This window comes from Poecile atricapillus, chromosome 8, assembly GCF_030490865.1.
Source record: "Poecile atricapillus isolate bPoeAtr1 chromosome 8, bPoeAtr1.hap1, whole genome shotgun sequence".
Taxonomy (NCBI): domain Eukaryota; kingdom Metazoa; phylum Chordata; class Aves; order Passeriformes; family Paridae; genus Poecile; species Poecile atricapillus.
The window spans coordinates 3882529-3908695 of NC_081256.1; the positions used below are offsets into that span (position 1 = coordinate 3882529).

Consider the following 26167-nt stretch of genomic DNA (forward strand, 5'->3'; position numbering starts at 1 on the left):
TCTAATTAGGAAGATTTAAGAGGAAATCAATAGGTGATTTCATAGGAAAGCAACAACTTTTTGCTACTGCCATGCTTCCACTCCCCGTGGCTCCTACTCTGCAGTCACTTCTCCCATCCCTCAGGATAACAAGCAGTTCTGAAGCAATGAGATGAGCAACACCAGTTTCCCACGTAGTTTTGCACATCTGTGTGACTGACTAGTCCAAGAGCCACAATCTCTGATAAATTTTGCTACCTTTTGAGGGGAGAGGTGACCAGTGATGGTGTTTGTGTGGGGGGTTTCTGCTGTCTTGTAAGGTTTAAGCCCACACAAGTGTTCCAGCTGAGGCATGGGGAGATTCCCTCCCCTTTTTTTCCACGGAGAACAGCTGCTCTCCAAAGGCTCAGGAGCGATCGCTGGGTTTTCTGTCTGTCGCTAAACAAGTTACATGTTGGCCAAAAGCCTGCGAGCTCATTTGAGGAAGCCCACGGGCATTGCCTTGACACACAGGTGATCACATCTGCCTCGGTTCTGCGCGAAGCAGCTCAAAACACGGCTGGAAGTGCTGCAGAGCGCCGGTTTCAGGAGCTGGCAGGCTGTTGTATGAAGTAAACTCCAAAACTGAGAATCTGTCGTAGAAAATTGCCTCTCTTCCCACATCTGCTCTTAGAGGAGCACTTTCAGCCTCCCCAGGACCTTGCTGGGATTCTCTGGCTCTCTGAAGCTGAACCGCTTGCTCCTCGCCGGTCTATCCGTGGAATGATTGAAGTCTTCTGGGCTTGTTTTCCCACCACGCTGGGGGAGCTCCGGCTCCTCGGGTTAAGCGCCGGGGCCGCAGACAAAGAAGGGTTCGCTGCGTGCCGAACCCGCGTCCTTGCCAAGGACGGCGTGCGGGGCCCTGCCCGCCCGGGGGATGCTCCGGGGGATGCTCGGGGGGATGCTCCGGGAGATGCTCGGGGATGCTCCGGGAGATGCTCGGGGATGCTCCGGGGGATACTTGGGGATGCTCCGGGAGATGTTCCGGGGGATACTCGGGGATGCTCCGGGAGATGTTCCGGGGGATGCTCGGGGATGCTCCGGGGGATGCTCGGGGATGCTCCGGGGGATACTCCGGGGGATGCTCGGGGATGCTCCGGGGGATGCTCGGGGATGCTCCGGCGGCTCCGGGCGCCGCGGGGCGGGGCGGGGGCTGCGCCCGGCGCGGGATTGGCGCGGGCCGAGTGATGCCACGTCCGGCGGGGGAAGCCCTGCCCGCCCGGAGCCGCCCCGCCGCCGCTCGGCGCGCAGGTGGAGCGGTGCCGGCACAGCCCAGCCCAGCCCGGCCCGGGAGCAGCCCCGCAGCCCGCCCCGCGCCCCGCCCCGCCGCGCTCCGCCCGGCCCGGCGGCGCCGCAGCCGGCAGCATCGCGGCGGGACTGCCCGGGGATGCGGCCGCGCTAAGAACAAAAGCCCTCAGCGCGCTCACGCTCCGGGGCTTTGAAGCGGCGCGGCCGAACTTGGATCTCCGCCCCTCCCCGCCTCGGGTCCGGGGCCGAACTCGGCGGAGCCTTCCCCGCACGCCGCGGGCAGCCGGGGCTCGCCGCCCGCCGCCCTCGCCCGCCCGTCCCGCCGGGGCTGCCCGCGGAGGGGCCGCAGCCCGCGCCCCCCCGGCCGCCCCCGCGCCGCGGGACCTTGGCTTTGCCCTTCGCACGGCAGGTGGCGGGGCCAGCCGAGAAGGATGCGTGTCTTCCCGTGGGGATTTTGGCTGCTGTGTGTCGCCTCCGCCCCGGCTCGCGGTGACAGCGGCAGCAAGGCGAGGAGCTGCGCCGAGGTCCGGCAGCTGTATGGAGCCAAGGGCTTCAGCCTCAGCGGCGTGCCCCAGGCCGAGATCTCCGGTGAGTCCCGAGGGCGCGGTGCCCCGGCCGGGGCATGGCCGGGCACGGCTCGGGAGCCGCGGGCGGGCAGCGCTCGCCGCACCGCGCTGGAGTTTGTCTCGGCGAGAAGTCGGAGCTGAGCGGTGTCCCCGGGAATCGGGCACCCCTCGCCCCTCTCCGCACCGCCGGCAGCGCTGCCCGGGCTGGAAAGGGTCTCTCCCCGGCACTGGCGATGCGAACGGAACTGTGAGCAGGGGGTGGTCGCACCGAGTGTTCGGTGGTGGCTCTTTCTTTCTTTTTACTCATTGTCTCGTTTCCTCTGTTCTGAGTACAACTGAAAAGGGTTTCGGGGGTCTCGATTCAGAAATCAGAATAATCAGAGTGTAGCGGGTTTCGGTGTGAGAGCTGGAAAATGCCACAAGGTTGAGAGAGGAATTGGTTTATTTAAATCTTCTTCTGGATGGGAAGCAAACGCGTTAATGGTATTTGCCACTTACTGAAAATGAAGCAGGAGTAAAACGACCGTGTCAAACGTGAAGTGTAGAGGAAACCTGTGCAACCCACATTAGAGTGTGTCCTTTTCATTCTGGCTTTGGATAAACCTTGGTTGATTTCCTTCTCTTTGTAGAAACAACTGAAATAGCAAAGTATATTCAGTGTCTGGTTTGTGTTGGGTTTGGGTTTGGTTGTTTTTTTTTTCTCTGAAGGCTTGGGGAAAATATGCTGATGCATTGTAGGGTTTTTTTTAAATTCTCGTCAAAGTTTTGGTACACCAACTTGTGACCCATATCCAAGAGCCTTCTCCTCACTTGTGGGAGCTTCCTCCTTCAGACAAAGCATAAAACATGCAGGCGTACGTGCCAGAGCCAACCTACAGGGACATCCCAGTAAAACTGTAGTTTGTAGTGCACATCTACACAATGCCTTATGTTGAATATTTCATCGGGTAATTTTTCAGAGACACCAATTTGTTGTCTGACCTGGGAGTGGAGAAGGCTGAACCATATACATGCATCATAAGTGTGAATAAATTAATGCCTTCTTTGTCAAGTTACAACTGAGAGTAAATTTCCAAAGTAAAAGGAGCCGTCCTCAAAGTTAAACAGTGGGGAGTTTCAGAATAATTTGAACATCACTATTAATAGAATAATACTTCAGTTGAGCAAGAAAGCGGCTCTTTATACATTTGCATCTAATTATTGCAGATGTGAATGGATTATGTGTGGTGTTTCAAGTGGGAAGTTCTTGGAAGGCTGAGTGTTTACAAACACTGGTGAAGGTGGCTGCAGCGTTGTACACAGGGATAGTACTACAGGGCACTCACTGAGGCTCGCAGCGGCCGCGGGTAAAAGTATCGCATATCGCAGGTTAGCAGCCAGTAAAACATCTTGTACCTGCAAATCGTTCAGGTTCCAGAAGTGTCAGGACACGGATTCCCAGGATCCAGGAGTTCTGTTTCCTGCTGTGTGTTGGTACGAGCATGCACGCTGGCGGTCTCAAGCCACACGAGTTAAAATTGTGGTATCAAACCAGGCTGTTACTGCAGACAGGGAAACTCTGTAGATAAATGCCATGAAAACTTGAGGAATACTGCACAGAAAGTAATACAAAGAAGTGCCTGAAGGAAAAAGGTCCCACATGTAAATCTGCTGCTGCTACCATTAGCCCGGTGTTTAAAACAGCTACCAGACTTGATGATTTGCATTGGTAATTACCTCCTGGCTGATGAGTGTTAAGGAGCGCATTTTTGTGTCGCTGTGTTACTTGCCCAGTGCAGTTAAAACATCAGTGATCGTACCTAGAACCTTAGAAATGTCCTGATCAAGCACAGAGTTGTATATCCTCTGTGCTTTTCAGCAGCTGTGCAGGTTAGTGCAAAGCTTGGTGCCAGTTTTGCTGTCTGCAAGAAGAGGAGTCTCAAGACCCTCCTTGCAGTGTCCTCACTAAGTACAGGTTCTTGCAGTGTGTAATTCCTCATTTTCTGGCTGCTTCAGGCTGGTAGAAGTAGTTCAGCTTGCTGACCACGGGGGTTGTCACCTGCATGGACCTTGGCAGGTTACACCACTGAGCCCTGTGAATGCACCCACGGGCACACAGCTGAGGAGGGACAGGTGTCTTCTGCCATGGCTCGAGTGAAAGGAGAGGAAATGCTCTTAGGCTGTGCCAGGGCAAGTTCAGATTAGATATTAGAAAGAGATGTTTGCTGAACAAGCAGCCGTGCGTTAGGATGAGGTGGCAGAGTCTCGAGGGGATGTGGGTGAGGGGTTGTTATGGTGGTGTTGGGTTGATTACTGGATGAGGTGATACTGAAAGGTTCTTCCAACTTTGGTGATTCTGTGATTGGGGAACTTCTGGCTAAGTTAAGAGACGTTGCCGAAGTGGGTTCAGCGTTGTCTCCAGTTGGACCTGTGCTGAGGTTTCCTGATGGAGGCCTTCTCCATGTTTTAAGAGCTACCTGTTTTATTTCTGTTTTATTTCTGAGCTGTCTGGAGACAAAAGCCCTTCCCTTTGTCCCTCTCCAGTGAGACCTTGCTGTTTCTTCTCTCCATTGCGTGCCCTGAAGCAAAGGAGAACATTAATTTCTTCTGGTCCTGTCCCCAAAGTGATGCTGCCGTCTTGGGCTGACTGTGCCCCTGTCTGCCTTCACCTGGCTGCAGGCACTGCTTGGTGTGTGTTGGTGTCACAGCTGCCCAGCCCTGGGAGCCAAACCACACGCTGCCTGCAGCCCAGAGCTGCCCTGCAGAAGGAGCTCAGCGAGCTCCCAGCATGCGGGCTCTGACTCAGACTGAGATTGGCTGTGTTTGTGTTGGGTTTAGAACACTTACTGCACGCTTTACACCTTCTAATCTGTATTCTTAGTTATGATTTAAGAGGATTATGAATAACCTCGTGTCTCCACAGCTCACCAGTAGGTAGTCCCTGCTTGTGGCTGCACGGATCAGTTGGAGAAGCAGTCACACAGTTATTAGCTGGCTAATAGATAAGCATCTGATGCAGGGATAGACTCTTGGCTTACCAGATTTCTCATGAACCACCTAGACAGGGTTTCCTGGTTTTTTGCTAATGTTGTACAATGCCTTCAACATGCCTAAGCACTTTAAATGTGTCAGGTGCTGTTATTAAGTGTGTTTAGGGAATACACAAGGTGTTATATCTCAGTACTTTGAAGTCAATGGCAAAATTCCCACCCATGAAAGCCATGTCTGCTCGTGTTAGCAATCCTGACAGACAGCCGTGCACCCAGAGTCTCGGCTGAAGATCTGCCTACAAGAAAGTTTCTAGTGCTGGGGAAAAAGCCACCTACTCCTTGAGTTTGGGAAAGTTACACCACATGCTCCCATGAGATGTACTACTAACTTGATCACAGCTCTCCTGCATGTTGGAGAGTGTTCCCACTCTCCTTTTGGATGACCCTCACCCCCTTTCTCTGATTGCTACAAAATATGGAAAAATAGTTTGAGCACTTCCAGTTTTTCTGTTTCCTCTTGAGTCTTGTGGAGGTAGCAGCTGTTTCTACTGTCTCACGTTTTTGCTGCCCAGACACCATCACCCCACTGTGGGTCCCCTGCTCTGGTGACTGAAGGGGAGACGTGCCCTGTTCTAGGGGTGCTTCTTCGTGCCTGTGTCAGGGACTGGCTGTCTGAGGCTCACAGTGAGCCTTGTGATAGGAGAGAGTGAGCCTACACCACTAAATACTGCCCTGGGGGGGATATCCAGCTTCCTCTGACTTACAGGAGTGTCTTGGGGTTGCTGATGTGGGATGGGGGACTGCTCCCCAGTGTCTGGAGCAGAGGCAGTTCCCTCACGGACTGGAGAAGACCTGAGGGTTGTGATTTGACGTGACTGTGCTTGGTCCTTGTTCTCTGTTTGCTGTGGACTTCTGCTTCGGGTTGTTTATTCCTGAGGCTAATCCTACCTAGACACAGCTTGCTGTTAGCTTGGTCACTGACATGGGCAGTGGGTCCAGAGCAGCCGAAGAAGAGGAGGGTACAGAAAAATCCAGCTGGATTTTGCCAGGCTGCCCATCCAGTCACACATCTCACGCAGATCCTTTCCTGGCTCTCCAGCTGAAAGGAATCAGAACACTTTTTTTAACCTTTTAGTCCTTTTAGGCTGTATAATTAGGTTTTATGATGAAAACATTGTCAAGTGTATGTGTTTGAGCCCTTCAGAGAAGTGTTATCTAAGTAGAGAACAGGTCTGGCAAGCAGCTGGGGTTTGATCAGGGGTAATGGAACCCCTTCTTGGAGGGTATTTCCGCTGCTGGCACTTCCAGAGTGGGACAAGCCCACATCTGTGGTTTGAAACATAAAACCTGGGGCTCCTCCATTCCCAAGGAAAGATCTGTACCCATGACTAAAAAGGGCACTCTGTGGATCCAGCGCTCTTTGAGGCGCTCATTCCATGCGGGTTGTGTTTCCCAGGGCACAGGGATTTCTCGAGATCAGCTCCACAGAGGACCCTCAATCCCTTCGGAGCGCATCAGAATGGCCTTTGCAGCGTGCTGCCTTCCCCGTTGTGTTTCTGGGCAGGCGGTTCGGGTTTTTCCCCTGCCGGGCGGGTGTTGGGGTGGAGCGGGGAGCGCTGCCCGCGCTGCGCCGTGCGCGCCCCGAGCGCTCCCGCTGCGGGCTGGATCCATGGATGGATCCATGGATCCATGGATAAAGCGCTGCCCTCTAGCGGCATTCCCGGCCCGGGGACCTTCCTCTGCCGTCCGGACAGCTCGGAGGTGCTGCCGTTATTTTTAAGAGAATCTGCTTCTCTGTCGCCGTGAGATGGATGACTAAGCTCTCCACCACGTAATTATCCTTATCAGCTGGGTCTGAAAAAACACCCGATTTCAACAGCTCCTTTTGTTGGTGAAGCAAAAGCCTGCTGTTTCTTTTTCCAGAAAATTTGCATGGATGTATAGCTGGAGACACCCACCATCACCAGTGTGAAACTGCAGAGCTCAGCTCATCTCTCCTTTTCCTGTTCCTGCCCTGCAAGTGCCCCGTTTCATTTCAGAACTCGTGTCAGTCAATGTCTGGCTTCTCCGGATGGGCTTGATGGGAGATGTGTGGTTTTTGGCAGCGATTGTAAAACAGTTGGTTTTATGTTCTATTGCTTTCAGTACAATCGTCTCACATGGAGGGGAGCAGATAGAAATATTCCTCTGGGTGATTTCAGTAATTAAGTGCGCTTTGACTTAGCCAAAGGCAGGGTGGGAGTTGGTAACTTCGTTATCAAAAATGTGTATTTAAAGCCAGAGTTTTTTCCTCTGTAGGCCACAGCAACGTTAACTGAAAAGAGAGAAACAGAGGCCCTGGAGCACCTGCCCATGAGCAGCAGCTGAGCACAGGCTCTGTGCCCGACCCACCAGTGCCCACTGAGCTGGGGAGGGGGGCTGAGCACCATCTATTTTTATTGCAGCATCAAATTGCATTAGGCACAGTATGGCAGGGGAAGATAAAAGGATGGCTCCAGCCTCAGAGAGCTGTTGGTGTGAGCAGTGTCCTGACCCTGCTGTGTGGCTGGGGCCAGTGCTGCAGATCTGCTCTCCACAGCTTGTGTGTTCCTCCTGCTTGTCTTGTGGGGCTGTGGAGTGAGGAGCAGGGGAGCTGGGGGAGTGACTGACAGCTGTCACTGGCACAAGGAGAAATCTTGCATTTGCTTCCAGCATTCAACTGAGAATTCCAGGGGAAGACCAGGAAAATAGACATCTCAATTCTGTGGAAATCCACAGGCTTCCTTTGGGGAAACAGCTTTAATTTCTGTTTGCTGCCCAGGTCCCTGCTGAGTGCTACATGTTTCTCTATATTGGGTTTCTTTCTTTGCCCCATGGGATGTTTCTGTGTACATGCAGCAGGCAGGTAGCCCCAGGGAGGGGATACTGGCAAAACAGCAGGCTCTGCCTAACTTCTGTGACAGGGCAGGTGTTGTCTCCAGCCAGGAGTGCTGCTCTCCCCCAAGCAGCTCCCAAGGTGGTGAGTGCTCATGCTGCTCTTGCTCAGGGAAGCCGTAGCAAAAGCTCCTGCAGCAGAGAGTTGCCTTCAGCAGGGTGTCCTGTCCTGTCCTGCAGGGTGGGGTGTCTCCTGATGGGAGCACATCCAGCTCCACAGCAGCAGGGCTGGGCTCTGCCTGCCCTGGCTACAGGAGGTCTCCCATGTCCCTGCAATGTCCTGCCCTGCAGAGGCCATGGAGCAAACCCAGAGTCACCTCCTTGGCTTTTCCTCTGCAGGGGCTTTGCTTGGTTGAGTGTTAATTCAGAGAGGGGCTGGATGTGCTGCTTCTGCTTGGGTGGCAGGAAAGCACCACCAAGTGCTCTCCTCAGCTTTCATCTGCCCCTTCTGAACCTGCTGCACAGATTGAGTCTTTGTGAAAATCCTAAATCACTCCTTTCTACCTCTGTGTGCTAGGCTAGAGTTGGGCCTTGTTTTTCAATTTTCCTCCAAATGCTGACTCCCAGGCACAGCTGGGAGAGGAAGGAGAGGTGGAGTGGGCAGTTTGTGAGGCAGACACAGCACCTGCATGGCTGGTGGCCTGGAGCAAGTCCATAGCAATCTCTTCATCTTTAAATTTACCTGGGAAAAAGTGATGATTCTGTTTTGCTGTGTGTCTTACTGATGGCTCTAAGGGTAACTGCCCCATTGTGATGGGGAGAGACCCAGGGAAGGCAGATCCTAAAGCCTGCAGAAACCTCATAGCAGCTGCTTGAAGGTTATTCCACCGTGTTTTATAGTTTGTCTGCACAACCCTGCTAAAGCCACCATTGCATTAGAGTATTTTCCCTCAAAGTTAAAAAAAAAATAGATAAAATTCAAAACTCAGTGAAAGCAGAAAATTTCCTCCATTCTCTTAGTCATGAAGGACAGACCGCCCTCTCCCCTGATGTCTGTATACCCTGACAGTTTGTTGCTCAGAATATGTTTTATCCCTGACAGGTGAAACCTGTCTTTAAGTAACATTTGATTCCCAGGGAATCAGGTTACCTCTGTTGCCAGATTGTTCTGCAAAAAATAAAGAAGCTTTAGACTGCAGACACTTAAAATGCTTGTCTGAACGTGACAGGGCTGTGAGCTTGGTCAGTCATTTCTGCCTGGTAATGTGTTCCTGTTTTACTTGGAATTCCTCAGATATGGAAAACTTTTCTTTCTTAAATTTCAAATAAGCAGAGTGCTGTGACAGTTTTTCACAATGCTCTTGCTTCTGAGTTGTAAAAAAAACACTCATCACAACTGTGTTGCCTGTATAGAAATTATAAAACTAATTTGATTTTATGTGCCTTTCTGTATAGTGCAGCATGAATCCGAAATACAGAATTACCCAGCTGTTACAGACTCCTGTGCTAGCAACATGAGTAAAACCAGTTTTTTCAATTGCCGTGCTTTCTTCTGAAGTATAAAAAAGAGAAGAAAACAACAACAGAAGTTTTGCTGTGGTTTTGGGGAACAACATGGTAGTACTTATGTAGACAGTCTTTTATATTACTAAAATGCAAATACTCTATGACAAATAGTTTTGGCTTGCAAAGAATTAGTATTTTATAGGATTGTAAAACTATCCTGTATAATTCAGTTGGATGGAATGTTTCTAAAAGATGAGTGTTTCAGAAATTCACAGTTGTAATTTTCATTCATAAATAAAAACGTAATAGAAGCACTGTCAGAAATTAGCATTAATTTTACATTTTTAAAAATACAGATATAAAGAGGCTACTTCAGTCGCTTCTGCTCTCAGTGTTGTTACACTGAAGCTTGCAGTGATTCTGTTGTATAATTGATCCTGAAGCGAGTGCCAAGCACAACAGATTTCTGTGTGAGGGCTGCTGTCCCAGAGTCTCGTCTGTTCCTCCCCAGATAATCCTGCTGGTGCAAACAGGGTGCTGTAATTACAGTCTGGCTCTGGCACGAGGGAGGGCTCGTCCTAGTCCCCATCTGGATGCAAATTTTCACCGTGGAGCTGGAAAAGCCACCTCGTTTTTTTGGTTTTTTTTTTTTGTTTCAGCAGTTTCCTCCACCATAAACGCTAAATTGGAATGAGAGAGGTTGAGTAACTCAGGGGAAGTTTGGTTTATTAAACTCTGGTCCCTAGATGTGAGAGCAGTGCTCTTCTCCCCCATGCAGTTGCTCGCTGTGCACAGCTGCACCAGTTTAAAACAGTTGTAGAACCAGTTTGGATTTTTCCAAACATCTGTTTGGCTTTGTGACAGAACACCAAACAACCCCTGCAAAAGAGCCCCTCTCTCTCTCCCCCCTTGCGTTTGCGGGAGGTCTCAGGGAGGCTCCTGTGATGAGGGAGGAGGAGGAGGAGGAGGTTGGTATTTTTATTAGAGGGGCTCCCAAGGCCGGAGCGAAGCTGAGGTTCTCATCTGCTGTGGGTTTGGGGAAGGGCTGCACAGCAGTGGGAACCCATGGGGAGAAATCCTTTGGGCTCAGTGCAGCCTCCCCCAGCCTGTGCCCCATCCTGCCCGATGGCAGAGGCTCCAGCAGTGCCCCAGTGTGAGTGCTGGGGGATTGGTGTGGAGGAGATGCTGAGGAGAGCCTGGGGAGGTCAGAGAAGCGTTCCAGATTGCCTTGTGCATGTGGTGGGCTTGGCAGGGCTCGATGATCTGAGAACTCCTTTCCAACCTAAACAATTCTATGGAGTGTGGCAGGTCTGTTCTGTGCCCCAGACACAAACTCCTGCAGGTGTGTGCTGGCTGAGCTTGTGAAGGGTGAGTGTTCCCTGGCCACGTGCCCTGTGCCCACAAACACACCTCTCGTGCAGGCAGAGTCCCCTCTGGGGAATTGTGATCCCTGTGTTTGATGTGCACTGACCTGTGCTTGGTGTGGCTTTAAATGGATCCATAGGTGGAGGAATGGCTCATCCCAAAGCTGGGACTCCCTTGCTCTGCTTTCACAGTTGGTATTAAAGTGCCATTGGCATCCAGAGCTTGCCTCTGACACAAAGCTGGTTTGTCCCATGTGTACAGCAGCATGGGGGACAACTTGTATGGTCATATCCACGTGTCCTGCACTGTTCAGTTGTGGGATCACCAAAGCCCCAAATGTCTCTGTGCCAAGCCTTTCGTAGCAGGATGATCATGCTGCTCCTTAGGGCCGTACATTCAGGGGAAACCTAAACCAAATGTTGACAGGACTTCTGCAGAACTAATTAAAACGAAATTTTTATTGGTAAATCTTCACAGATGCCAGCAAATATAAATAAGCAAAGCTTCAGCTGTGACTTTATTCTTAAAATAAACAGAGAGCAAACACCTTTTGACAGGGGGCACATTTTACTTGTAAACCAGAAGAGAAAGCCACTGCATTGAAATGCAGTATCACTTCTCCCACTATCCTGGATCAGCTGTCTGGGAGCTTGAGTTTTGGTTTAATTAGTAACACTGCTGCTACTGTTTGTGTTGCACTGAAGAGATCTCCTGTCACAGTCGTAAATTAAACATTTTTCACTGTTAGCAAAACACTGTGTGACAGGTTTTAGGACTGAAATTCCTAAATGTATCTGCTGATGTATGTGTGTCCAGCAGCGTGGTGTCTTGTGTTATCCTGCTGTCACTGATGTATTTTGAGCACTTTACATCACTCAGGATGACCTGGCTATCCTGTTTTGCCATCTACAGAAAAAGACTTGGGTTCTTTATGGGAGCTTGGTGTGTGCCTGCACATGTGAGACCCCTGGAACAGCAAATGTCCACAAGTGGTGCGCAAAAACAATGTTCCTGTGTTGTTCTGTAAACTGGAGGCTGCAGAGTAGTGGAGAATGCATAAAAATACAATAACTGGTAGAAGAAAATTAGGTATTTGCATCCTTTATTTAAAAAATGGTGTGAGGTGCCTTACAGTCTTGTGTTTGGTGGCTTCAGGAGCTTCTGGAGCACGATGCCCCATTTCAGGGTAGCTGTCCAGGAGAGGCACAGCTGCAGTGGGGCTGCTCTAGCACAGCCACCAAGCTGCTGCTGGGGCTGGAGTGTGCCCCAGGGGCAGCCTGAGCACCAGGCTTGTTCAGCAAGCCAAGCCCAGAAGAAAGAGGGCCAGAGGAGATCCCATTGCTGCCTGCAGCTACTCAGTGTGTGGGAACAGAGGTGACTGGGCTGGACTTTTTGTGTGGCAGCAGGACAGGAGGTGGTGGGCATGAGCTGGAACCAGGGAAATTCTCATTTCATTCGTGGAAAGACTTTTTCAACCCAAGTGATTGAACACAGGCTCAGGAGTCCAGAGGGGTGGTGTGATTCCATCTCCATCCTTAAAGATACTCAGGGTTTGAGTGGAGCAGGCCCTGGAGCATCTGCTCTAGTTTGTCCTGCTTGGAGTGAGGGGTTGGAGTAGATGGCTGCAGAGGACCTGTAGGCTTCAATTATTCTGTGAGTCTGTGCAAATGCTGTGGTTGTGCCAGATCAGGTGTAGGTGTAGGCTGGCAAAAGAGGACTTTTCTTAATGATGGTCTTCTGAGGAGGGAGGGATGAAAGAAAATCCTTCCATGTGTTGCCATGTAATGTTAGCAATTTTTGAACTTGTTTATTAGCTTATGAAATATGACATCTAGTGAAATCAAAGAGGAGCAACAGCATTCTCCTACATGAGTAAAAACCTGTGCTGGTACTCCAGAGATCAGTTAAATTTTCTGCTCTAGCACATGTGTCTGACATGACCTTGGGCAAGTTGCTTAATCTGTCTGTATCTTCAGTCCCCATCTGTTCATTACTGTCTTTAAATTACAATACCTTGTTTTTTGTCATTTGTCTTTGAATTATAAAGTCCTGGAGTACTGATTCTCACTAGTTCTCTGAATTTCACTATACAGTACTTAGCACAATGGGACCATGAATCTTCATCAGTCCTGTGATACATGAATAAGAAACAGTAACAGCATAATTTTGGGCCACATTCTGCCTCTGATCTCAAGGTGCATAAAGACAGGAGGGTTTTCTTGATTAAAATGCTGTTCTGCTCAGCCTAACGAAGATACATGGGCCTTACTGAACAGATTTTTATGAGCCTGTTGTTGGCTCTTTGGTTTGTTGGGGTTTTATTCTGTTTCATCATTACTCATTGATTGCAGGTATCTAAACAATTTGCTTGGCAGATCAGGGAATAATAAATTCCTTTAATCTGTGCCTCCTTCAGTTTAATTATTGTTAACTCATTACTTAGTCTGTAGTTCAATGGATAATGAACTCTGTTCGCTGTGTGGTGAAACAGAGTTGGACTACAGAGACAGAACTGGCTTCTCTGGTTCTTTTGAAGATACAAACCAAAATTGCAGAGTCACTGAGTGTTTGACTCCAGGCTGGATTGAAGGTTACCAGCAGGCACACTGTGGTTACCTTTGCAGGCTCCATGGAAGTTCACATTATTTCTCTTGGTTCTGTATCTGGCACTGCATGACGTTTGTTGCTTTAGTTTTAGACAGTTCAGAAACTGGTAACTGTAATGTAGGCAGCTATTTCAGTCTTGATTATAAGTGCCTAATAAATCATATGTAGTACAATCCTAATTACTGCAGACAGACTTTACATTTGTGACTGTGGTAATACTGTGTTGGACTACTTCCTGCAGAGTTTAGCAGTGTGTTCAGACCTTCCCATTTTGGCTACAGCTGGGGAATAACTCCTTCATTCACTCTGGGGTGCTGTGGTCTCTAGTGCCATGCCACTGAGCATCTGGGTTTTTTTAGGGTATTCCCCATCTCTGGTGTCTCTCCATGCTGTAACTGGGATCATCCTCTCGTGGCAGGCTGTGTGAGCCCCTGGCAGCAGGTGTTGGCTGTGGCTGTGCCAGCAGCACTCAGGAGGCAATGATGGTGCTGAGGGCTCTGTTCTCATCCCCAGGAGCACCTGGGGTTCAGGGGCACCCCAGGGCTTTGCTGGCTCAGTTCATCCCCAAAGCTGTGTCACACCCAGCACAAACTGCAGCACACCCAGGTGGGTTTAACACCTCCCTTCTGTACCTTCAGTTTTCCTCCTGAGGCTGGACAGCAGAATGTGGGGGAGACTGATGCACCAGCGAGGAGAGCAGGGTATGTGGAGTCCCTTCACTCATCCCCTCTCTGCTCTGCAGCTATTCACAGCCATTCATGCAGCAATCAGAGTAAAAATACTACCCAGACTTTCCCCTCGTCACTAAGGCTGGGTCTCTGGCACAGAACATGAAGCTGCAAACACAGCTGCCCTCGCTAGAAATGTAACTTTCCTATCATCAGCCTTTTCAGCTAAAATGAAGTAAAGAAAATAGGGGTTTTGGTGAGATCCATGCTGAATGGCTTCTGAGGGTTTGGCAACATGTCATGGAAAGCTTGAGTATGGCTATATGTCAAAGATCACTGTTGAAATGTTTATTTTGGGCTTGCTACTGTATTCTGTTCAGTCATCAGGAGAAGAGTTTCTAACATTCATCCTGTCTGGCCATTTTCAGGACAAATTTAATGCAATGAACCTTCTTGCAAAGTTTACAAGGAGAGAAAACTTGAGAGCCCCAGATTACTAAACTGCTGCTCTGGAGATACTTTTCCTCTCCTGGGGAAGGAGTTGTGTTTGCAGTGTCTCCCACAAAAGCCCTTTAATACAAATGACATTACCCACATTTGCAGAAAGAGAAAATGGCACTTGCCAAATCTGCAAATCACAGTTGTGTTTCTGTCAGCTTTGGCAGTTGCATGGCTTCTGGTAACGCTAATGAAGGCAATCTGCTTTTAATTTAAAATCCTCCCTGCAGAAAAAAAGTAGCTGGCAGTTGAGGGATTCGGCAGTATCTTTGTGTGAAACTTCTTTCTTTATTTTCTATGGTTTGCTTTAGCCAAGGAGAAACTGTTAATTAAAAAATATTCCTAATGTAGCCAAATATGCAGGAATGTACTTATGCAACAACTACCTGTACCAGTTCTGCAGTAAATCACTCCTTTGTTTTCATTTGATGAGCAATTCCAATTAACCAAATAAAAATACTGCTTACCTTGCACTCAACTCAGCATGTTTGCTGCTCCTCAGATGAGTGAGGGACCCAGGATGACAGGTTTTGTTTGGGTGACTTTTGGGTTCAGCAGGGCTGGGATGGTCAGATGGCACAGGGAGAGGATAATTCTGCCTGGGGAGCAGCTCCTGCTGCCTGGGGCAGGCAGGGTGGCAGCACCCAAGGGTGCAGGCTCTCCCAAAAGGCTTGCCCTGGCACTGAGCCTCCTGCAGAGCAGAGGGGCAGGACAGCATTGCTCAGACCACGTTTAAATGCAGTTTCTTTGAAGGCATTTTTCCGTAGTTGAGAAGGAAATCGTGGATCCAAATCATGGATCCAATCCACATAGTTTGGTGCTTTGCAGAGCAGTAAAAAGTCTGTGCCTGGAGAAAGTGCCTGTGTAGTGCTGACCATGGACAGTGATGGTGATGTGGTCCTGCAGCAGAATCATCTAGAACTGATCCAAGTGTGTTGCGGTCCCTTGCTTCAGGCCTTGGTCCTGGATCCTTTGCAGCAGTTCAGAGGAGCTGCAGGCAGGAGCTACACGCTGGTATTTTGCTGTTTTTGCAGAGCTCAGGACATCTCTGTAGCTGTAGAATGAGAGGGTTGGGCAGGAGATAGCAGAAGGCTTCCACAGGTCCCACTTGACCGAGCACCATCAGCTGCAAGCGGTCTCCCACGTCTGGGAGCAATAGAAATTAATTTTTTTTTTCTTTTTTTCTTCTTTTTAAAAAATGTGTAAAAGTAGAAAAATACTCTCTAGCTTTAGGAAAACCAAAGTTAAATCTACTCTGCAGTTGTCTTGAACTCTTCTGTAACTAGGGTAAGCATTTATATTGTCAAATGATGAAAGCATTTTACGCTTTATTGGATTGTAGTAACTTCTCCAGCTCTGCATTTCGTGTGTGCAGGAAGGAGGGGTTTGGCTTGTTTCACAAATATTTCACAATGATTTCAAACTTACTTGTTCCTTTTTTCATCACAAATGAAAAATGAGGCCAGAGCTTCACACAAACACTTGTTTTGAATGGGGAGCTGATGGAGGCATTGGTACACCCTGGAGCAGATACTGCTGCCCTTTGCTGTAACACAAGAAGTTATTACAAGGCAGTAGCTGGAGCCATGTTTTTCTCCCCAAAGTCTGGGTGTTCAGCAGGAGTTGTGACCTCCCTGTCAGGGCTGGTGTAGCAGCAGCTGGTCCAGGGGGCTGGAGCTCCAGCAGCCCTCCAAAGAGCTGAGAGGTTGGGCACAGCCTTTCAGGGCTCCAGCAGAGCGTGGTTTGCTCTACAGAACCGACTCCCATCTGCTTCAAGGCTGTACTGCAGGGACAAAAATCTGGCCTCATTGCTTCCTCCAAGGGGATTTATCTTGGAACTTTGAAACCTAACCTCCTGCTCCATCCCTAAATTTAAATCCAGAGTTTCTGTCTGAAGATAGAACCATATGTCATGGAAGCACTGGGGCACAGCCGTCCCCTGTATATTTATAATCTGCTGTTGCTTTGGGAGTTTGCTGTAGAGACAGGAGCCAGAAGAGGGCCCAGCTTGGCAGGAGGGGTTGTATGGGATGTGCACTGCCAGAGCTCTGCCCTGTTAGGGGCATGTGCTGAGCCCCTCTGTGCTCGGCAAATGAGCACCGGGAGGGGTGCAGGGATGCTTGGTGTCTAATCCAGAGGTCACCTGAGGTAATCCAGAAGCACTGTGGGAGTGCCACGGTGATGTTTCCAGAAGCAGCCATGGTCTTGGAGCCTGGCCACACAAAGGAAGTCACTTAAACAGAATGCTCACCACCCCAGCACAGCCTTGTGGAGACTGCAGGCCAGCTGCATCTTCCCTGGTGACCCTGGGGAGGGAGCAAGTGGTCCAAGAGATGGAGAAAATACATCCTTGTGATTAGTGAGTGATGGGCTCCTCGTAAGCAGAGAAGGTCTGTTCTGTTAATTAATTAGCTGGTCAATGTGTTTGTGCAGTGGCATGCCCAGCTAATGTGCAGTTTCTATGAACACACGTACAAATGGGTGCAGATGGCTGTAATTACCCAGGTTGGTTTCTGCAGTATTCCCACGTGCAACACATCAAGTTGGCATAAAAATCAACATGTATTGGGTGGTTTGTTTCCCTCCCCCATTGCATGTGGAGGTGTGGCCCATACCCCTGAATTCCCTGGGCTCACTGCTGGGCTGACCCACCGAGGGAGGCAAGGCTTTAGGTTTTGGTATGTGCCAAAAACACTTGAGCAAGGTGATGACAGGTCTGAGTTAGGTTTCCTCTGCAGTGTCCTCCAGCTGTGCTTTGGGCTGTGCACTTTGCCTGAGGATGGTGCAGAAGCAGGGCTCCAGAGCCTTGAGCCCTTCAGGTGCCGTGTGTGGGGTCAGGTTGGCCACCACAGGACAGCTGGTTCTGGCTCCCACAGCCAGGACTAGGAGTGGTGTGTGAGGGGCTTGGTGCCCTGCAGGAAGGTAAGAAATGTCTGACTAGGTCACCACATGGGCTGGCTCAATCCTGCAGCAGGGGACACATTTAGGAGCCGAGTGTGGTTGTGTGGATGCTAAATGCAAAAAGAAGGGAACAGAGCCTGTGTGAAACTCAGTCACAGGTTTCTCATTCTGGCCTGAGAAAGCACGAGAAAGAACCCAAACAGTCCCAGGTAAAGGACAACAATCCTTGCAGGTGATGTTTAGGAAAACAGTCAAGGGGTGATGTTCCACTTACCCAGTGATGGTGATGTGTTGCTTTAATGACCAATGAGAGTTTTACCTCTCGGGCTTTCTCCAACATGTCTGTAAAAGAAGATGAAGAATAGCAAAATTTGCTCTCCTGTTCTACACACAAGAGAGTCTGTGTCATTCTTCTCACTGTTCCCAATACAGCGACATGGTTGTGCCAAACCTTTCTGAAGTCTGTCACTTCATACTCCCAAACACCCACAGCTTCTCCAGAGGGCATATCATGGGTACATCTCTGCCCAGACCTTCACAGCCCTTTTGTCCATGAATATTACCTAATCTCTTTTTAAACCTGCTGGATAAGGTCTGCCCCACAAAGTCCCATGGCAGCAAGCTCTGTAAGTTCATCTCCCACTGTATAAAATAGCGCTTTTCTCTCTTTTAAACTAGCAAAGCCCTTGAACTTGCACAGCTGTTCTTCACTTGGATGAATCCATAAAGGGCTTTTATTAATGAGCCTAATACTAAGGAGGAGTTGCATTCAAAAGACAGTTCAAGATTTGGGGAAGTGATTGCATCTTCTTTTCTTACAAGGGCTGCCTGGAGTAAGTGGACAATATCAGATAGCTGTAGTGGTGCAGCTTGAGAAGGGAAATTGAGCTGCTTGGAGTGACCTGGAAGATCCTGGCTGGCAACAGCAGTGGGTGCTGCCAAAACCTCATTTTGCATCCCGGCTGAGTAGCGCTTACCGGAATCGGATGATGGGCTCCCTTTGAGCCAAGCGACCGAGGAGCTTCTTATCCACGAGGCTGAGTTCTTGTTTAGGAAATGGCAAAGGCAATTTAGGGGAAGAGCACATCAGAATGCATTTCTGAGATTGCTAAGCGCTGCTCCAGGTATAAGCCCCGAGCACCATCTGCTCTGGGATTGCTCAGCACGGAGCAGAAGAAGCTGTGAGAGCTGCGGATGCAGAGGGAGGCACCCACAAGGACAGAGCTTCTGGCTGCTGCCCTTCACCCCTGGGGGATGGATGGGTGTGTGTGTGTGTACCTGTCTCACACTGCTCTGGGCAGCAGGCTCTGGGAGAATGAAAGACCTGTGGATAATTCATGTGTCTGCACTTCTTTGTGGAGTGCCATTAATCTTTGCATCAGGAGGCCGCTGCTTTGTCTCCCAGCGCTAAACCTTGAAGGCTCGTGATGGCAGTTAAAAAGCTGGGGGTACAAAGGGAAGTTTAAAGAAGCCTTGTAAGAGAAATTCGTGTCAGGGAGTGAATAATCTGAAGGCTCTGTGCAGTGTAATGGAGAGCCAAGCTCAGGCTGATGACTCTAACGTAGTCAGTAGTGCAGAAAAGAACTGTAAGTACTTCCAAATCCTATGGCCATCCTTTCTTTCTGCAGCAAAAACCACCTCTCTTGTGGTCAGGGTTTTTTTCAGGCTTTTTTGTCTTTCTCTTAGCAGGTATGGGGCCCTGTTAAATATTTACTTTTCAACTAGCATTTTCCCTCTCTGGTTCATTTGTTTTGGGACAGTATTTCTCAGGGTTTTTTTTTTTGAAGCTTGTTTTATTAGGCTGCTAGGTAAAGCCTTCCCTTTTTTTTGACAGCCTTTTTACTGGTTCTTTAAAGCTCCTCTTTGATGTGAGCTCAGAAACACAGATCTTACTCTTTTATCGCTTTCCTCTGTCAGTTTAAAACCAGTTATGAGTACCACAAACTATTAAAAACAATCTAAGCTAACCTCTCGAGTGACAGATACTCAGGGCCTATCTCTTATTTTCAGGTGTGTGTCTAGGGCAGACTTTAGTTTTGAGGCAGGAAGAAAGGATGCTGCTTGGTAAAGAAACATGTTTGTGGAGGCTCAAAAAATTGCTATGGAAAATTCATGTGGAAAAAGGCAGAGCAGTGGGATATCCTGGTGAGTTTAATAAACCAAGAAACTCACTGTCTGTGCAGTCTTGCCTGTCCTGATCTTCTGTTTCCTACACTAACTGAATTGATCCTTTGATAATAATTAAATTGATCCTTTGATTGATAATTCAGTTACCTGAGTTCATTCCTTTTTCAGCAGGAAGGAATACTGGCCTGACACATGGATGTGGAGTTGGAAAGGACAGCTGGGTCAGGACTTTGATGCTCTAATAGCTCATGCAGCCTGATGCACTGAGGTCTGAGGAAACACCTCCACGTGTCCCCAGGTGTGTGAGGTGCTCCAAAAGCCAGTAGTAAGGAGAAGTCAAGCAGAGCAAAAGCATCACTGGGGTCCCAGTACATGTTAGAAAAGGAACTGTAAAGAAGAACTCCCCAAGCTTTTTGTTGTTCTCCATGAGAGAGCAACTTTAGGGTTCTCTGATTGCCCATCTCTGCCACCCCATGAGGCAGAAGACTCTGTTGGTACAACCTTAGTGATGTTTTCTCACTTGTCTTGTGCAATAAAGGTGCTGCTGTTGTTTCTTTCAAACAATCCCTGCCACCCCAGAGGGAGGTGTGTGCTGGCAGCCCCTCCTCGTGCTCACTACTGGCACCCCTGGGCACCCCGGGGCTCTCCTGGGGCTTCCACCTGCTCCAACTTCCAGTTTCCTGTAATCCACCCAGGAAACCTGTCAGGTCAGGACAGGCCATCTGCAGGGGAGCCTTGGTGCTGTGGGAGTCAGGTGAGAGCAGGAGAGCTGAGGAATTCTTGGGCTCCGTGAACCTCACTCACTCAGCCATCTGCACACTTCTGTCCATCAGAAGTGGCCTGTCTGCCAGGTCCTGGTAATGAGAACTGCTAGAAATACCTTGGAATGGAGCATGAGAGGGCCAAGCACAGCACTGGCAAAAGGAAATCAATCATTAAAACTTCTAGGAGAAAACCTGGATACCTCCTTAACAACTTTTCTCACCTCTGCAGCCAACTCTGACATGGTAGTGCAAAGCACGAGTGGGACACACAAAAGAAGGCAGCCACCATCACCTTCTGCTAACTAGGTGAAACTATTTAAAAATTACTTACCTTTGCCTTTTTCAACACTGTCATAATTTATTTTTTTAAAATAGTATTTTTCCAATATGTAACTATTCCCAAATAAATATGATTTTTTATTTTTAGCTGATGGTGTACAATTATGTGGCATTGCTCAGAGGTCCCTGATGTGCTGGGAAAGCTGCTTTTCTCTAGTTTGCTGCTCAGAGGTGCCACTGTAGCTGTGAACAGCAGCAGCTGGGCTGAGCTTGGCTGGTTCAGGGCTCTGACAGGCCAAAACAGTGTCTTTTAACTCTATCGGATTGTGTTTCCCAGATCCAGACTTTCAGTAAGTGGGGTTTGTAACTTTGCCCTCAGAAGATCTGCCAAGCTCTTCTGCTCTTGCCTTTTTGGTCTGAATTAACCATTTTCTTATGGGCAATTTCCTCATATTCCTTTGCACAGCTGCCTGACAGTCCTTCAGGCATCCACAAAAGCTGGAAGTGTTTGTTTGCAGTAATGGAAGCATTTGATTTACCAAATCCCACAGAACCCTTTATCTTTCTCACCAGAAGGGGGGATGCTTTGTGATGCCTGTATCATCCCCTGATGGAGATAACATTTTCTGGTGGTTTGCATGCGCTGCCTTCTCCCCATTTGTTTCCTTGGCCAGATTTTGCAGAGCACCTGGCAGGAGGAGCGGGGCTGTCCCAGCATTATTGCTGGGTGAGGCTGCAGGGCTGGAGCTCTCCCCAGTGGCCCACGGTTCTCTCTCAGCTGCTGGTGGACACAGGCAGCTGCTGTTGTCTCAGCATGGGCTTTGCTTTGTTTTGTTTTAATCTGTCCACTTCATTATGTGCCTGAAATAAAGTGTGCTCTGAGATCTAACTGCTTGTCTACAACATTCTGAGGTACTTTTGGAAGTGTGGCCCTGGGCCCCCCAAAATTTTTTGATTATAAACTCGCACCAGATTGGGAAATGAGGTGTGTCTGCATGGTTTTTCTCCCTCCTCCCTTGCATTTAGCTGAGCATCAGGATATCTGACACTTGGTTGGCTTATCTGTGATTCATAAAGCAGAGCTCTCTACCTTGTCCAGCCTGATTTAACAACAGCACCTCTTACAAAGAGCTGCTGGGATGGAACCTGTCCTAACCTCTGCTGGAGCTCTCAGGGCTTGTCTGTCACCACTGCAGCCTCTGCTTTCTCTTTGTTTATGGAAACAGCAGCCTCTTGCAAAGGAACCAGAAGACAAATTGGAGTTGTTTCCTGCATGTCCAGATCACAGGGTCCAGGGCTTTCCAAACCAGCCATCTCTCTGGGTTCCTCTCCTTTCATTTGATAAGGCCCCACGAGGGCTGCCCATGGAGTGCAGGGACTGTCTGTAAAGACCTTTCACCAGGATTGACAAGGTGAAAATCGGACTTGTCACACTCAGGGGTCAGGGTGCTGAGGTTTATTCAGCTTAGTCATGAGGAAAGGATATGCACTAGTGGCTCTGGGGCTAGAAATCCCTTCAACAGAGATGCAGCTTCCCTGAGCAGAGCATAACCTTTTTCTTCATGCTGCTGCTACATCCTCCATCAGCCAGCAAGGCTCAGGCCAGGCAGGAGCCCCACAACAAATGGGGAAAAGCCACTTGGCTGGAGCCTCAGGCTGCCTCAGTTGGCCAAGCAGCAGCTGCTGACACACAAAGGATTTTAAGAGTAGGATTTTCAAAGCCACCTGTGTTGACTGAAGTACTTCCATTAAAGGTTCTCTTAAAGCTGAACCACGGGGCTGGGAACAAGTGCTTTTGCAGTTCCAGTCAGACACCAGAGTCTGTTCACCTTGCAGCCCACTGGCTGCTCTCTTTCTCATCCACTGACACCCCCAAGTCCCTCTCCTCAGGACTGCTCTCAGTCCATTCTCCTCTCAGCCAGAAAGGGAAGGAGTGTGAAACCTTGCCCAAATGAAAGCTGCTCTTTACAAACCACCCTGCCTTGTTGCATGGAGAGGAGGCAGCCTGTGCCTTTGGCTCTGTGCTGCAAGAGGCTAAAAAACACAGACCAGGGGCTTCCAGCAGCAGAGCCCTGGTTGTGATTAGGACTGAGCTCCCCCAGAGCAAGCTGTCTGTGGTTTGGGTGCGTGTGTGTATCCGGAGTGCATTTCCTCTGCCAGGCTCAGTGACAGAGGGAAAAAAAGTTGTCCCAATTTGGTACACATGTCTCCCAGTATGGGCCCCATCTGATCAGCCTTTGTCAGTGTTTGCAGCACTTGGCAGCTGCACAGCTGCTCCTCTCCTGGATGGGATGGAGACATTGACAGGAATTCCTCTTGTCTTGGGAGAGCCACATTAGTGCTGCTGATAGTATTGCATTTCCTTCCTGCACTGCTTGGCTCTCCAGCACACACCTACCCTGCTCTAGGGGCAGCAGGATGAAAATTTGGTTTAAAGTTGGGCTTGGTGCCACCTTCATGGTGCATCTCCAGAGCCAGACATCCATGAGGGGAGGAGGAGAGCTGGAGAGAGGGACTAACCCATCAGAGCAAACATCTGTGTGGCTTGGCAGTCCAAGTACAGATGTTAGAGGGAGAGAGAAGGACAAGGCTGAGAATATTGTGTTCATTTGCCCCAGGATGCTTTCCATGCCTTAAGAGGTCTGTGGCTTCAGGTATCTAAGGGTTTAACAGCCTTTTTTGGACTTTCTCTTTAGGGCTGTGCAATGAAGAGCATGTTGGGAGTTTCAAGCACCTTTTCTGTACTTCACCAGGATGGAGAAACATAGCACATGATTTCCTGCACAAATTCTCTCATCCTGTCACAGAGTAATGAGATGAAGGGGTCTGCCCATCTCAAATATCAGGTCCCATTTTGTCAAGCAGGGCACAGGAAATAGCACTGTGGTTTCTGAGCTCTTCTTCAATTTCAAGTCTCCTTGAATTTCATTCCCTCTCAGAGATAAATTTGTTGAAGAGAATCTCGGCTTTCTGCGTGGTGGGTGCTGGCTGCCCACAGCCTGACGGGGCCAGGGCACTGCAATTACACCTGGCAGAAGCAATCCTGAGGCTTGGTGGAGTCTGTGTTCATGGCTTTTAGGGATCCTCATCACGTGCCTTCTCACTTAAATGGAAAGCATTAAATGCCCTTCTGCAGCCAAAAGGGAGAAATACGGATAATCTCCTCAGGGCACTTCTGACACATGCCTGACTTTTTTATAATTCACGTTTCTTTCATTGAGGAAATAGTCTGTCTGGTATGCTGTCATTTTGCCCCATTGCCTGCAATTTCAATTTCTTCATTCACTTTCTGCTTTTGAGACTCCAGTTTCTTGGAATTACTCCTTGTGTAATGACTTCCGTTGCTAATTTAGTTCTAAGTGATCCCTGGACAGTCACAACCATAAATGCATGTAGGTGGCTGAGCCATTTGTCAGGGCTTTGCTCTAGGAGATGCTTAGTTCCAGTACTTTTATGAAGTATTTTAAATAGTTATCATCTCTTTTATGTCTGTGTTATAAAGCAATCCTGAAGTATCACCTTTTTCATTTTTAAGCCTGAACTTGTTGATTTCTCTTAGCAGTCCCAATTCTCTGGCTGGCCTAAAACATTCCCATACTTGAAGTATTTCCTTGCTGGGGGTTTTGCAGGGATCTGGGCTGCCTGTCTTTAATGGCTTAACAAAACACAAACAAACCCTTCTGGGAAATAATTTCACAATTAAGCATTGAGGAGATGGGCGCCATCCAGAGCTAACAATTTTATCTGGAGACATTTATGCAATGTTTTGCAGACTTGTTAGGACCTCTGTTCCCACAGGTCATAAAAAATATCTGCAGTCTTCTCCCTTGATAAGATATTTATTTTCTCCTGTTTGTCCAGGTCCTAAAGCACAGAAAAGTGTGTTTCTGGTGACCAGCAAGAAGGATGAACTGTTCATAGCTATTAAAATGAGATCCCACCTCACTAACCCAGGCAGCTGCACCTGTGGAAGGAAGGAAGGAACTCATGCTGTTACACTTTGCAAGCTACCATCATGAGTTAAATGATATTTTCCACTCTCTCTTTGCCATTGCTGCTTTGCCATGTTGGAAGCTCAGCACGCTGGGGCATATGAATGTTTCATATATGCATATATATATATATATATATGTATATATATCTCCTCATCAACTTCTCCATCTGCGAAGCATATCCTAAGAGACTTCAGAACAGCCGCTCAAGTAAAGTAACAGCACAGCATTTGCTCTTCTGTTTTGTGGTTGGGGAAATCAAGTTGCTGTGAAGGAGAATGATTTGCTCAAGCTTGCTTTGAGGACTCAGTATTCAGAATTACATTTCTTATTTTCCTTGATTTTCATTAATATGGTTTCACTCTTTACTGTATTTTAAGGGAGATACAGGAAGGTCAGGGAACAGTGATTGATTTAGCCAGGCTAAGAACAAAATAAAACTATATTTGTGATATAGACAAAAATGTGATTCCTCTCTCTCTTCCTCTCCTCCTCCACTGCAGCTTTAGGCTTGCTTTTAAACTTGATTTTCTGAGGCTGGCAGTGTGGTTCTTGCTGGCCATGTCACCCTACACCAGAGAGCTGAAGTTTGCTGTCTGAATCCAGCTGTTCCCAGGCTGGTGATCCAGGAGAGGCTGACTGGGCCAGAGGGGCCAGAGTGTTCAGGGTGCAGTAAAGAGCCTGAATGGATAAAACCTGAGCTACAAACTAACATACCACAATGTTAAAACACAGACATCATACAGTTATGGGGGTGTCGATTCATGTTAATTGAAAACCAGCTCTTTCATGGTTTTGCATGAAATTCATTTTTTTAGTCCTTAGTGCAGACGATGAAAAGATAAAATGACTTTTTACTGGCAAGATCATCCCAGTCTGGTTGTGTCTCTGGTGCCTTGGCATGGTTGGTGTGAGGACAGGAGGGGAGTCAGGCTGGCAGGTTGGAAGGGAAGTCTGCAGGTAAAGGGTTTATTTCCCACTGACGCAGTATGGAGCAGGCACACATTAAAGCTGTGGTCTGAAGCCTGGCTGCCAACCTCCTGGAGACCCACTGCTTGAATAAAAACCAAATTATGTGTCTCTGCTCCTCCAGGAAAGGTGGCTCTGTGCAAGGTTTGCTGCTCTGTCTGCAGCCAAGGGTTGGGAACGCCAGTAAAAACTGCATGTGCAGCCTGTAGAGAAAGGAGGGGGACAAAGGTCCTTGTCAGCCTCACATAATCCTCAGTTCAGTTACCCTCAAACTCCAGACAAAGAGATAATACACCACATTTTCCTGGAGCGTGAGAAAAGCAGATCTTATATCAACACAAATGCTCAATTTGTCATGTATCTTAATAGGATATCCCCTTTGGAGGAGCCCAGTCCTCGAGCGTGTTCCAGCTGTTGAACCAGCATGTTTTGAAATACCATTTTTTTAAAACAAACAAATACAAAGCTCTGTGTTTCCGTGCATTCATATATTCACTGTAATGTTTTTCAAATGGACCTCCAGGGCAGCACCTTGGTGGGAAAACATCTGCTTTCACACATGGACCTCTAATGGTACAAAATCCACAGCTTGGAAAGTCCTTCTGGTAATGGGGGAAGCTCTAAAGCCCACAAGAGCCAATTGTTGGGGGTTGCAGGGAAATGACTCGAGTGTAAATTGAAGCATCAATATAAGAGCTAACAGATTTTTAAGGCCAGAAAGATTGTCTCCATCTCAAACTGTGGATTGTGTCCCCTTTGAGAGCTAGAAAAAGATTTAAAGAATAGTGGGTTGTGACTTCTATTAATAACCTCATAAGGTGGTTAAAAGAAAAAAAA

At 48.5% G+C, this 26167-nt stretch overlaps 1 protein-coding gene across 1 annotated transcript in view; it reads left to right on the forward strand.

Moving 5' to 3' along the window:
• The first annotated feature begins 1300 nt into the window (after positions 1 to 1300).
• The window catches only part of GPC1 (glypican 1), a 198657-nt gene continuing 173790 nt past the window's right edge, over positions 1301 to 26167 (forward strand). Inside the window, exon 1 of the mRNA XM_058843986.1 lies at positions 1301 to 1854. Within this exon, the coding sequence (XP_058699969.1) occupies positions 1698 to 1854 (157 nt within the window). The 5' untranslated portion in view covers positions 1301 to 1697. The remainder of the gene's footprint in view (positions 1855 to 26167) is intronic.